The following is a 14,590-nucleotide window of genomic DNA, read 5'->3' on the forward strand; positions in this document are numbered from 1 at the left end:
CTTCTATCTAGAGTCATATCTTGTGCAAATAATAACATCTTTTCTCATTGTTATTCCTTTTGTTTCTTTCTCGTCTAATTGATGTCACTAAACTTTTCATAACTATTTTGAATAAGAGTGGTGACAGTGGACATCTTTGTCTTATTCCTGATTTTAGAGTGAAACCTCACTTTTTGTATACTTTATATGATGTTGGCTGTTGGTTTTTCATAGTTAGGTTTCATCAGATTGAGATGAAGACCTTCTATTTGAGTTTTCTGTAGGATTTTTATTATGAATGGATGCTGGACTTTGTGAAAATCTTTTTCTGTAGCTATCCAGATGGTCATATGGTTTTTGTTCTTGGCTCTGGTTTTTGGTTTGTTTCTTGTACCAGGAACTGAACTCACAACCTGTGCTTGCCAGGGAGGTGTTGTGCCATTGAGCTATATCCCACTGCTAGTATATTACATTAATTTGCATATGTTGAACCATCCCTACATCCCTGGGATGAATCCTACTTGGTAGGGTTATATAATCTTCTTGATGATTCGTTGCATTGTTTACCACTATCAGTTGCAACTGTTTTCGTTAGGGAGATTGGCCTGTAGTTGTTTCTTAGATTCTTTTCTGGCTTTGTTATCAGGTTAGTGCTTGCTTCCAGTAATGAATTTGGGAATGTTGCTTCTGTTTCAGTTTCATTAGAGTTTGAGTAGTAGTATTAGGTCTTATCTAAATTTCTTGTAGAATTCAGCAGTAAATTTGTTGGCTTTTCTTTATTACTAGGTTTTTAATTATATCTTAAATTTCATTGATATTAGTTTAGTTAGGAGTTTTAGATCTTGATTCAACTTTGGTAGTTTCTATGTGTCTAGGAGTTTGTCCATTTCTTCTGTTTTCTTTTTTAGTAGAATACAAGTTCCTGAGGTAGATATAGATGATTCTTCTGGATTTCTGCAGGATCTGTTGTGGTTTTTCCCTTTTCGCGCCTAATTGCGTGAATTTGAATCTTTACCTTTTTTTGATGAGGTTGGTGAGGGGTTTGTAGATTTTACTTAAACTTTCAAAGAACCAACTCTTGATGCATTGATTCTTTGTATTTTCTTAGTCTCCACTGTGTTAATTTCTGATCTGTATAATATTCTGCCTTAGACAAGCTTTGTGCTTGGGTTGCACTTCTTTTCCTAGAAGCTTGAAGTTCAACATTAAGTTATTTATACAAATTTATTATGTTTTCCTGATATGAATATTCACTGATACATATTTTCCTCATAGAACTGGTGTGTTGTATCATTTAATCATAGAAACTGTTTAATTTCTTCTTCAGGTTCATCTGTGACCCAATGGTTGTTCAGGATAGTACTATTTAATTTCCATGTGTTTATGAAATTTTTGTGGTTTCTTTGCCATTGATTTCAAACTTCATTGCATTATGGTCTAATGATGTGCATGGTTAATCTGTTGACTCATTTTGACCTCCAAAACTTGGGATTCTGGTTTTTCATGTGCCATTGGGTAGGACCAGAGAATTTAAAACTATGAATCAGGGCAAGGTGGAAATGCTGGGGACCATTCCTGGAGTCCATGCTGGGAGCATCCCACCCACTCTGCCCACATACCTACCACTTGCAGCTCCAACTAGCTGTGGGTTATTCATTATCAAGGGAGCAGGTCTCTAGGCTCTCATCCAGCTTGTAAAAGCATTTTCAGCAAAGGAATTTGGTTCTGATTACTTATACTACCAGTCTTAAGTTACTACTTTATTGCTTGGACGAAATGCCCTACACCCACATTAACTTGTTAAAGGAGGAAAGGTTTATTTTGGCTGACAGTTTGTAGCGGCGTAGTTGGCTGGCTCCAAGGCAAAGTGGCATGACTGAAAGACATACCGAGGAGAAATGGTCCATGACTGAACAGGCAGGAGACAGCAAGCAGTGGCCAGTCTCCCTTTCCCTTTTATTCCATACAAGCTACAAGCCTTTTGGGTGGTGCTACTCAAACTCAAGAGTGGGCCTTCCCATTAATCACACTCACAACTATGATAAACCAATTAGTGGATTAATCCACTAATACACACCCTTAATCCCAGTATCACACAGCTGTGGTCCAGCCACCTACCAAAAACCACACCTATGAGCACATGAGGCTTTCGAGGTGGGGCATCTAGATGCCAGCAGTAACACTTACCTGCTTTGTAGAACTGACAGTTGGTATAGTGTTTAAAATTTCTATATAAATTGTTAGATGAACAGAACAAACTCTCCCAAATTTGCAAATGTCTGTTGAGATCCTCTAGATAGTATTAGGTTATGCTATGTGAGATAAATGTAGAGTAGATCTTGTAAAGCTTTGTTTTGGGGGAAGAAATGTGTCTATCCCGAGTTTCATTTTTCTATTTCTTTTTTTCTTCCTATGCTAGGAATGATTGAACCCAAAAGTTGAAGCATGCTAGGCAAATGCTCTGTTACTGTGTACCTTCCCAGGCCTTTCACTGTTTGTTTACAGTCAGTGACTACACATTTTTCCTTTTGTATTTGCATAATCATCCATATGAAAGAAGCTACCAGCCCTGTTATTACTCTTTTGCCCACAGAATTAACGTTCCTGTCCTCATCTACTGCCTCTGTAATTTGGACTTGTTTTCCTTTCCCATTTGTCATTCCTAGTCTTCTTGGCATTTGGTGTTCAGTAGCACCAATTTTTTCCCCTCATGTGTGTGGTTCTTTACTACTGTGTTTTTGCTCAAGCCTAATACAGGGCTACTGTTTTTCTTTGAAACTGATTACTTTTAGGTATTTATGATTTTAGTCAACTTTACATTTTTTTCATGAAAGAAATAAGCTCTACTATTGAATAGCCTGAAATATGTTCTAAGTTGAAAATTTTGTTTTCCTTGAAATATTTTATTTGAGTTATTTTATATTTTCTCTTAGACTTTGAAAGGAATGTGTATTTGGCTGAAAAAATGTTTTAATATGTGAATTTAAAATGAGTTCATTCAGCCCGGTGTTTCCCTGAAGCAGGCTCCAGATTTCATATATGAGAAAATTATGGCAGGAGAAATTGATTCTTTCAAGTCAGATGATTAGTTAGAAGCACAGTTAAGATCTATTATGATGTCATCCAAATAAAAACATACCTGCTTTTTACAAACCCTTAAGTGTGGTTAGGTTTTCAGGTCTTATCTCTCGAGTTTTCTAAGATTCTAAGGCAATGTAAGACTGTTTACCTTTTGTGTAAATAGCAGTTTCAGTAATGAACTGAGCCATTCAGGCTTTTTTAAAAAACTAGCACATTTACAGTAAATGATTACATTCCTTATAGGGAATTGATACATGTACATAACCTATCTCAATTCTTTCTTTTCCCCCTTCCTCTATCCCTTTTTATTTTATCACCATCAGCTTCTTTTACAAGTCATAAAATTTTCATAATCAAGTTAACAGTCAGCCTACTAGGGCCCCCAAAAAACCCTTTATAAGACAATTACACTAAATCAGAGTACACTTTTATAATTTAGGTTTTTTTTTAAAAAAAAACCTTGATTCCATACTGAATAGTTTACAGAATTATCACCTAAACCTTGCCTGTATACTGTCTTCTTGGCAATTTATTAATTGTAGAAGGAAATTTTAAGATCCACTTACAGACTACTTTGAGTACTTTATGTGAAACAGACATGGTAAGAGTACTTTATAGACACGTGTGTGTTTTGTTTGTTTTTAGCATCAAGAATTGCACAATTGTCTCTAATAACGTAGATCATCTCTTACTGAATTTAACATTGTCTGATATCATGGTCTCCTTGGCAAATACCTCAACTTTGCAAAAAGATTCCAGTTGGATAGAAATGATAAGGAAATTTGTGACAGAGACTCTTGAAGATGGCTCTGTGCTAACCAATAAGCAGCTAAACAGATTGCTTGGAGTATCATGGCGATTAATGCAAATACAACCAAATAGAGGTAGGTGATGCTGTTTTGCCATGTAAGAGATGAGCTCTTAATATATATTATTCAGGGTTTAGCCTTTAAGTGGTGTTTTCTAGTCTTTTTACAATAATTACATTCAGGCTATTCAAGGTAACTAGTCTAAGTATTTCTAGAGTACTATGTATTTAAGCACAGAAGTAGTTTATTATTTCTTTTCAGGGGCCAGGTCTACTCAAAGCAGATTGATGATAGAGTTTTGTGATCCTGTGATCTAGTCTGACTAGAAATTGAGATTCTTTTTTTCTCTGATCAATACTGAGTGACTCCTATGTGTCTCTTCTAGATTGAGGTTAAGTTGCATTGTCAGTTTTTGGAGTGATTCACTACTTTTTATTCAAAATTAAAGCTTTCTTGTTTGTTCTCATCTGTTTCACTTTCTGATATCCTGGTTTTGTCATCCTTACTTGGGTTTGCTGTCCCTTAAAATTTATACTATAACTTCTGGCTGATTTGATTTTTGTATTAGACATGCTGTTCCTATAGAACTTTTATGGTAATTATCAGTTTGTGCTTTGCCATAAGAAAAAAAAAGTTACTGTGCATTTAGAGAAATTTGTGGGCATTTGAAGAAAGAATTTCAGTTCACATACAAAATTGTTTTTTTTATGTATGTAGAGGCTTCAGAAGCTCTCATTAAAGCAGTTTATACATTGTACCAGCAGAGGGGCCTTCTCCTTCCAGTTCGGACTTTGTTATTAAAGTTTTTCAGTAAAATCTACCAGAAAGAAGAACTGAGATCTTACAGACTCAGGTAAAGTTTTTTTTTTTTTTTTTCCCTTTCTTACTCTCTTGCCATGTTATTTTATAATCTACTTAATTTTTTAAGTTAAGAGTGATCAAGTCTTTAGAAAAGGTCTCTCTTTGTATTTCATTGGTACATTTAGGAAATGGTATAAAAAAGCATATTTAATAGTGTTAGTGAACTTTTTATACATATCTAAACAGAATAAAAGCCTCTCCAGTATTTATTTATACTTGTCCATTTGTAGCTAAAGGACAGTTGGAACAGTCTATAGCAAGTACAGCCTTTTCATTTCCTTCCAGTAAAACTTACATGGCATACATCTATCTGTAAGCACAGCACTCTGGGAGGCTAAGTTAAAAGACTCATAAGTTTGAGCCTTGCTTAGATAACTTAACAAGACTGTGTCCCATAGTAAAAAAAAAAAAAAAAAAGGGCTAGGAAATGTAGTTCAGTGTGAAGACCCTGGACTCAAATCCCCATTACCATCAAATAATTAAAACTCAAATCATCATCCATTAATAACATGCTGGAGCATGTGGGACAAGGGTGAAGACAGTGGAAACGAAAACACTTGGCTTTGTTTTGTGCTGTCAGGTGACAACGTCAGGAGAGGAACTAAGGAATTAACTGTTTAATGTGTGTTTGAGTTGTTTTGGGGCAGTCAGAAATATGTGTGCTTGAAAGACTGAGATTTGGGATTCCTCAACATACGTAGGTAGTTGGCACTCAATCTGGTCTTTACTGTAAGCCACATGTTCTTCGTAGTCTCAGTGATTCTCATATTACTGCCACCTGGAAATGTTAGTCTTGTTTCACTGAAGCAAACGAAGACTTCTTTATTTAACATGTTAAATAAGTTGACAAGTATGATGTAATTAATAGGTAGCAGAGCTTAAACTTCAGCACAGATTCAAGTGCAGATCTATGGTAAGCAAAAATACTGTCATGACATTAGAGCTTTAGCCAGTGTCCTAGAGATAAAAACTAGTTGAAGCCACTGTGTATAGAAGCAACATAAATCAAATGCATCAATTTGTTAGTACAATGTGGCAATTAACATTAACTATAATAAATAGTTCACAAAGCATTAAGTAGTGTCTCTGTCCTTTAAGATAAAACTATAGATAGGCCCCAAATTATGTAATTTCCTAATTTAATGGTCAAAACCTTAGAAAATACTGCTACTAGATAAATTATGCTGGCATTTATAGGGTTGAATGTTTGAATACACATAGTGTTACGGGTACAAACTTAGTCACCTTGTTGGTATATTTAAGGTGCAAATATTTTTTGTTGTTTAACTGTGTTTTCTTTGCCTTTGAAAATTACACTGTATTGCATTCTTCCTTCCTAAGATATCGTAGTAAGGTGTTATCCCGTTGGCTGGCTGGTTTACCATTACAACTTGCTCATCTTGGCTCCCGGAATCCTGAGCTCTCAACACAGCTGATTGATATCATTCATACTGCTGCAGCACGAGCAAATAAAGAACTACTAAAAAGTTTACAAGCTACTTCACTCCGAATTTATGGTAAGAGTTTGTTTAGTGGTATAGGTAGTCATTGATCTGGCCCAAAATAGGGAAGATGATTTAAGGAAGTCCTTCAGTCTCTAAATCTGTATTCATCCCAATTAGTTATGCCATGGTTAAATTGCCAAACTCAATCAAAAATAAGTTTATTTTTAGTAGTATTATTTATAAGAATAATTATAGAAGATTAATGGTTAGGTGCTTTTTGTATTTTCAAATTATCTTTGAAGCTACCTGCTATTCATAAATTTGGAATTAATAAGGTATTTTTAACTTTTTCTTTGACGCTTTGGTGGCAAGATTGTGCATTTATCATTTCATTGTAGTGAACATCTTATATGACCTCTTTATATTACCTCCTTGTTCATCCCTGTGACTCATTTTAGGTAAAATGTCAAAATTACACTGAAGGGCAGGGTATTTAGCTCAATGGCATAAGTGCCTGCCTGGCAAGCATGAGATCATGAGTTCAATCCCCGGTACTAAAAAAAATTTATACTAAAAGATACATATTTGCACATATGTATGTTCATATAGTTTATATTGAGGTATAAGTCACATAAAATCTATGTTTTTGCAGTAGAAAATTCAATGATTTCTTAGACATAGCCATAAAGTTGTACACTTTCATCACTATTTAATTCTAGAAGTTTTTTTCATCACCCCATAAAGAAACCCTGTACTCATTAATGTGTCTCTCAGTTCCTCCTTCCTACAGTCCTTGGCAATCACTAACCTACTTTTGTTCTCTGAATTTACCTATTCTGGGCATTTACAAAGAGATTTTTTTTTTTTCTAGGTCTTTTACATGTGGCTTCCTTCCTTTAGCATACTTTCAAGGTTTATCAGCGTACCAAGTGCCAGTACTTTATTCCTGTTTATTGATGAGGCAGGTTTTCTTATATTGTTGTGCTCCTTATATTTATCTATCCATCAAATGATAGACCTTTGGGTTTCTGCCTTTAGTGGGTTATTTTTTAAATATTGTACATAACTGTATACAAAGAACAAATAGGTGAGTCTTTTGGATTAAGTGAGGTTGATATTGTAATTGTTACAATGCAGCAAAATTGCTTTTCATTTTATTCTTTATACATGATCCTTTTTCCTTTTTATACTGATTATGAAGTTACTATAGTGTTAAATTATTAAATGATTGTTTTGTGTTTTACTTTAGGAAGTAGCATAACCAGCCAAATATAATTCCTTTTCATAAAGTTTTGACATGTACTTGAAAATCAGCATAATCTGTGCCTGTATTTCAGTGAAAGTCATCAGTGTGCCTTGTTTATTTCATCTCTGGTTTATGTATCTCTTGTGGTTGAATTCAGTGTGTTTAATCACCCACAGATCCACAGGAAGGTGCTGTGGTGGTTCTTCCTGCAGAGTCCCAACGTCGATTGGTTCAGCTTGTGTATTTTCTACCCAGCCTGCCGGCTGATTTGCTTTCTCGATTAAGTCGTTGCTGTATTATGGGAAGACTCAGTTCAAGTTTGGCCACCATGCTTATTGGGATACTATACATGAGGTACCATGCTCAAGTGACCTTTTTTCCTCAAACTAAAAACTTGGAAAATACGGAAGTTTTTAAAATCATTGCTAAGCCGGGAATTTAGCTCAGCGGCCTAAGTGCCTGCCTGGCAAGGGCAAGGTCATAAGTTTGATCCCTGGTATAAAAAATAAAATAAAATAAAATAATTGCTACCTATTTTTGCTTACCCTTAGTGCTACAATTCCAATTCTGTTAGTATCTTCACTAGCTAGAGAAAATTTGCTCGAGTAAGGTTATATGAAGTTACTTGCTTAGATATTTGTAATAATAGGTTGGAATAAGTTGAAATTGAATAATGAAAAGCATGTAGTTGAGAGAATAATCTAAGGAGTTAGGAAATTGTGATAGAGATTTTTAAGGAGCTCAGAATTTCATGTAGTGGGAGAAATGAACTTAAGTATCCAGATGAAAAATCACTTAAGGGTGGGGATTTTTTGGCACAAACTCCTGCTTGACAAGTGTGAGATTGTGGGTTTGATCCCTGGTACTCAAAAAAAAAAAAAAAAAAAAAAAAAAAAATCACTTAAAATAGTATTTCATATAATATACATAACATGAAATTTATCATCCTAAAATTTTTAAGCTTCTAATGGTGTTTCCGTAAGTTTTCCAGTACGGTGTTCAAAACTAAAATTGATACCCAGTAAATAATTACTTCCCATTCTTTCTTTTTCCTAGTTTGATAAGCACTATTTGCTTCTGTCTTTAATGTTTTGACTATCTTGTATAACTGCATTTTAATGCAGTCATGCTTTTTTTTTCTTTTTATGCCTTTTTTTTGTTTTTAAACCTCGTTGCTGAGGTTCATCATGTAGTATGTACCAGAATTTTATTACTTTTTAAGGCTAATATTCCATTGTGTGTGTATATTTTGTTTATCCATTCATGTGCTGATAGACATATGGGTTGTTTCCACCTTTTGGCCACTATGAATAATACCTTTATGGACACTGTTGTACTAATACCTTTTTAAGACTCTACTTTCAATTCTTTTGGCTATGCACCCAAATACAGATTTGCTGAATCATGCAATAATGCTGTTTTTATATGTGTTAGTTGACTTTGTGATCTGGGCATCAAATGTGATCTTGTTCATTCTGGGTGAATGCTCTACTGCTGTACAATACCTGCAGCCCCATGCATTTAAGTTTTTGAGGAACTCTTACACTGTTTTCCACAGTGGCTCCACCATTTTACTTTGAAAGATTCTGTAACAAAATTTCATATTGCCAGTGTTTAAAGTGTTTAAAGACTTAGAAAGCAAAGTCTTTGTGCCTTCTGTTATAATATTTTAGTGTTCATCAGTGTATGTTAATGGTGGTGGTTGATGCGCAGAGTCAGGTGTGGTTATAAGCACAAATTGAAATGTACATTGTAGATAAAATGTTTTTTTATTAAAGACTTTCTCTCGTATATAGATCTCCTACCCCAGTAAGTAGCAGTAGCTCACTCTTTATTTTAATAGACTTTCCTCATCTCATCATGTATTATGGGAGAGTGATGGCAACCTATTAGAACTTTCAGTGGTAACAAACAGCTGATTGTGGCATGTGTGCCATGGGTTTGCCACCACTGATATAAGACAAATATTTGGCTATAATTACTGAAAGTCTGCTTCCTGACTGACTATATCTTTTTATCTGGTAGAAAACTGTTTGCAATATGTTGTTTATATAGGAAAATTTCAGATTTGCTTTTGTGTGTATGTGCCCTGAGAGATTTGGTCATATTTCTAAGTGTTTTATAAACATCAGTTTCCTGGTTTTTTTCCTTCTTAGAAATAAAAACATCCTGCACTTTATCTAATGTAAGCATTTGCTTAATGCTGGGCCTTTTAAAAAATTCAGTGTTACTACTTTTTCTATAACTGAAGTGGTTTTGTATTTATTAATTTCAGATGGAGAGCCCTGTGTTTCTTACACGAAACTTTTAACATTAAGACCCTTTTTTGAACATTTCTTAAAATTTTCTTTGAGTGCTGTATTTAATATCTTTGTCAACATTAGTTATGATTCACCTGTGCTTAGTAGCTTAATTAAGAATAATTGCAAAAGTTTGCTTTTTAGAAAGATTTCTTTATTAGAGATTTGTGAGAGCTGCAGAAACATTAAAGATACTGGAAATAAGAGCTTATAATCATTAAAAGTAGAATTGGGTTGGATGTAGTTCAGTTTAAAGTGTCTGTTTAGCATGTGTGACACAGATTTGTTTTTCTAGATATATTATTTTGATGTGAATAATCCGGGAGTTTTTGTTTGTTTTTTACAAAGAATACAAAATTAGGGCTATTCAGCTTTCGCAGACCAGTGCCATTTTTTTATGACTTCTCAGTGTTATAATTTAAGACTCAGTGTTTGATTTCTTCAGATGTATTTTGAGTTACTTCATATTGTCAGTTTTCTCTTCAAAACACCCACTTGTTTGATCATGACGATTCACTAGCATACTTTTTAATTATTTACCACCGTTACATTCCTTAATGTTGTACTAGTTTTACTTCTTGATTTTATCTGATGAAGGTACTACTGTTGCTGGGTTAATTTTCTTGAAATACTTCTTTAGTCATTTATTTGTTTTTTTTGTTTCTTTTTTTGGGCTTTTTTTTTTTTTTTTTTTGGTCCCAGGGATCAAACTCATGACCTTGCTCTTGCCATGCAGGCACTTGTGCCACTGAGCTGAATCCCCAGCCTGTCATTTCCGATTTGTATCTTATTACATTAATTGGATCAACTCAATTTTTGTGATTTTTGTGCCCTGGTGCCTCTATCAGAAGGTTTTATGAACAGGTTACTACCTAAGTGGGTTATTTCATGTGTGAAAAATTTCTCAGCCAGAATTACTCATGTTTATTTTGTCTTAGATTTTAAAAAGATCTGTTTAGATTTGCTGCCTTTGTCTTTTTACCACCCACTTAACAACTTCTCAGAATTTACATTTTCCTCATACTACTATATTGCAGGCTCACTGGAAAGGTGGTGGAAACAGCTTAGAAAACAAACTAATACCTTTTTTTTTTTTTTGGTCCTGGGAATCAAACCTGGGGCCTCGGGCTTGCCAGAAAAGTGCTGTAGCTCAGAGCTACATCCCCAGCCCACCATTTTGCACCCAGTAAAAACAGTAATCGTTTGTACCATCAAATAGTTTACAAGAGGTAACAATAAGAGGAAACAGTGTGATAGGTTGCTTGTCATTTCTCCCCAGTAAGACGCTTAAATAGAATTGCTGTTCCTTTTAGCCACTGGATGGCACAATTGCTTCTTATATTTACTGGGTTTCAGAGGCTGTTTTCTAGCCACTTTTATATACTCCTGTCTGTGGGCATTTTATACCTCTTAGCTTGTGATATTTCCCACATAGATCTAAACAAATTGTTGCCTGGGAATGATACTTAGACAAATGCTTCTGTTATTTTATTTCCCCGACATAAGAATATTAATAAATACAAATGCAATTGTTACAGTGATTTTAAAAAATTAAATCCTTATAAATGAATTAGAACTCCTAATTTTGTGTGGCATTTATGCAGATATCTGTGATAAAATTTGTAATTTATTCATTCTGGTCATTTTTAACTGTTAAATCCATGATACTTACTTGCTTTCTCACTTACCTTGAAAGGAGTTTTTAAAGGAGTTACTGGAAACTGATCTCATAACAGGAACCAAATAACCCCTATTAATAAGTCACATTACATTTAGTTATTCCTTTAAGTCCTCTACCAATACTTTAGCTGTATTGTTGTGAAACAGACCTAGTTATAACTTTGCTAAAAATAGGAACACATAGTTGTCTTAGTGTGGCTTTAAAGATAAGATTTTTTTAACCTAGTTAAGATACTTTAGCTTAGATAGGAAGCTGGAATTTGATTAAACTTAACTCATTTGCTCAGAGTAAGGCTTCATAAAAGTCAAATAGTGAGCACATAGTGGCAGAATCTACTACCAAAAAGCAAGGCTTCCATCTTGGCTCCTTTGAGACTTAATTTTAAAATGGGGTAGAAATTTTCATTATCTCATGTGTATGGATCAATTCTGCTTTTAAATGAAACTTTACATAAAAAAGTCAGAATTTGTAATTGTCAGTGTTGTAATATTTGAATTCTTATGTGATACTTAAACAGTATGTACTCTGGTTTTGTTTTAAGCTGTTAAATTGGCTTATTTTCACTAAAGGAAAACAATAGGGCTGGGGGTGTATTTTTCGTGGTAGTAGTGTGCATGGAGGCCCTGGATTCAATCTCCAGCCATACCTCCTACCCTCAAAAAATGAAAAATGGACTTGTGATAGTAATTCTTGCTTTGGTTATTGTAGATCATCATTTTCTGGATGGAAGTATTCAGTTAAAGACTGGCTGATGAGTGATGTGGACTATTTCAGCTTCTTATTTTCTACACTTACAGGTAACCACATTCACTTGGTGGGTCACAGAGGAAAAAAACCTGGTGTGAATCATGATCACTGTCTTAGAAGTTTTGAAAATAGTAAATAATCTGTCTTGGAGGTATTTTTCTTTGAAGGAATGTTATACCCTGCACTGTCAAGTTTGTGATACAGGGTGGTATATGATTTTGTCTTTAAATTTCTCTTAATATTAAGTACCAAAAGCTTGAAGATTATTTGAAAGTCATGTTATTATATTTTCATTTTTTCCCAGTCTTAACTTTATTCTTGCTGTTTGCAGTAAGGTGTACCTAATGAGCTCTCTTAAAATAAGTATAGAAAGTCAAATCCTATTGCATGCTTTAAAGATTTGATTAACAATATCCATCTTAAACGTTTAAAATGTTCACCCTGACTTACCAATATAGCTGTTTTCTACAGTCTGCTTGTCCTCCAAACAGCATTGGTAAAGTAAGTAGAAATGCGGTTAGATAAGTATTACTGTTGTTTTAAATGATTGTACAGTAGTATTTCAACATTGCTATTTCATATTTAGATGATGATGTGGTTCTTTGATTAGGAGAGTTAGTTAACATATTGCCAGAATTCAAAATGAACTTGACAAGTCAGGTGTGGTGGTGCATGCCTGTAATCCTAGCCCTGGGAAGACTGAGGCAGGAGGTTCACCGTGAGTTTGAGGCCAGCCTGGGCTACACAGGAAGATCCTGTCTTCAAACATGAGGGGGGCTGGACTTGACAGATTCTGACATGAAATTGAAACTAGTGAGATCAATATTTTAAAAGATAAATCTGAACAACTGTATGTTCAGATTTGTAATTTTGGATGTACATTTGGAATAAGAGATTTCTTTTTTCGTTAATTATCTGAAAGTTTTTACAGGTTTTAGGAAACTTTAGGAGGCCGTACTTTTATGTGGGTATCAAGTAGAAACTCCGCTTTAGGCCATGTTTAGGTAACTAAAGTGATCTGAATGTCAAAGCAGGTAGTTTGGTTTGACTGTTTCAATGGTAGTTTGCTCATTCTAAGAGCAGCTGCCTATCAGACAAATATTGACAAGTTATCTATGTAAGTATGGCTAAATATAGTGGGTGGTAATGGAATCAAATTTTGTTGGGTAAGGTGCAGCTGAGGAAACTACAAATTACTGTACAAGCACAAGGCCCTTCACAAGGGCATACACACACAGAGAGACTTAAGGGATAGACCAATTTTAAAATGCTTGAAGGTATTACATAAGAACATGTAATGTTTGGTATATATGTGAAAGAATATATTATTTTCTTTGTTTATTTGCTGTTTTTTAACTGACCATTAACTGGAAAGATTATGCCCTGTACTTCCTTTAAAAGTAAATGTGGTAAAGCCCCAGGAGAAGTGAAATAAAGCACATTTCTTGCTGTCTTTTAGGTTGGGTCTAATGACATTTTTGTGTATGCAATCATAACTGATTCCATTGCTAGAATCTCATTTGTTAAGATACTATATGAGGTACAGAAACTCAGAGAAAAAAAGATTAATGACAGGTTTGTTTGAAGATTCGTAAAGTTTGTGTATTAAAAAATTGTGAAGAATATCACAGCTTTGTGATTTCTTTCTGTTGGCTTCTTTCTTACATGCATTAGGGTTTTCAAAAGAGGAGTTGACTTGGCTTCAGAGTCTTCGGGGAGTTCCTCATGTTGTCCAGACACAGCTTTCTCCTGTGCTGCTCTACCTTACAGACTTGGATCAGTTTTTGCACCATTGGGAGGTGACAGAGGTAATAACACTTCTAAAAACAAACTGGTAATTACTGAAAATTTGTTTATGAACCACAAATAGTTACATTAAAAGTTATCTCTTGCTTTTAGAGATAGATTAATAAAAAAAAAATGGCCTTCTGCAAATGCTTACTGTCCTGGATAGGAAGTATATATTTAAAAGAGCAGTGGTTTTTGTGATGTTGTTTCACTTTAATAGAACAAATCAATAGTCTCATTGATAGAGACAACTTTGCTTTCTCTTACTTAGCATAGTATAGATCCTTATGTTTAATGAGAACTTGACTTTGTAAAGCAGGAGTGACACTTAAGGGTTAGTATCTTTGAAGGTGACTTAATTGTTTTTATGTTTTTTTGTGTGTGTGTGGCATCAAAGATTAAATACACAGGGCCTTTGCACTGAATGACATTCCTAGCTCTTTTCTGTATTTTATTTTGAGACAAGGTCTTGGTAGACAACTAAGTTGCTCATTCTAGATTGAGAATTGCAGTCTTCCTGTCTCAGACAGATACCATTCCCTAATCTAAAGATGTAAAAGCATTATTGAAAGACTGGGAGTGTAGTTCAGGGGTAGGTGGCGGTAAGGTGCTGAGTTCCTAGCACCACACAGAAGCAAAATTTTTTTTTTTAA

At 34.5% G+C, this 14,590-nt stretch overlaps 1 protein-coding gene across 2 annotated transcripts in view; it reads left to right on the forward strand.

Annotated features, from left to right (window-relative positions):
* Tex10 (testis expressed 10) overlaps nucleotides 1-14,590 on the forward strand; it is a 59,666-nt gene that overhangs the window by 26,498 nt on the left and 18,578 nt on the right. For both annotated transcript variants that reach the window (XM_003470894.5, XM_063224615.1), the window contains 6 exons: nucleotides 3,706-3,944; nucleotides 4,587-4,722; nucleotides 6,072-6,247; nucleotides 7,598-7,775; nucleotides 12,111-12,199; nucleotides 13,824-13,957. In XM_003470894.5, coding sequence (XP_003470942.1) covers nucleotides 3,706-3,944; nucleotides 4,587-4,722; nucleotides 6,072-6,247; nucleotides 7,598-7,775; nucleotides 12,111-12,199; nucleotides 13,824-13,957 — 952 coding nt within the window. The remainder of the gene's footprint in view (nucleotides 1-3,705; nucleotides 3,945-4,586; nucleotides 4,723-6,071; nucleotides 6,248-7,597; nucleotides 7,776-12,110; nucleotides 12,200-13,823; nucleotides 13,958-14,590) is intronic.

This window comes from Cavia porcellus, unplaced genomic scaffold (genome assembly GCF_034190915.1).
Source record: "Cavia porcellus strain 051 isolate PalLab524CR breed Dunkin Hartley unplaced genomic scaffold, mCavPor4.1 scaffold_1, whole genome shotgun sequence".
NCBI classification, from domain to species: Eukaryota; Metazoa; Chordata; class Mammalia; order Rodentia; family Caviidae; genus Cavia; species Cavia porcellus.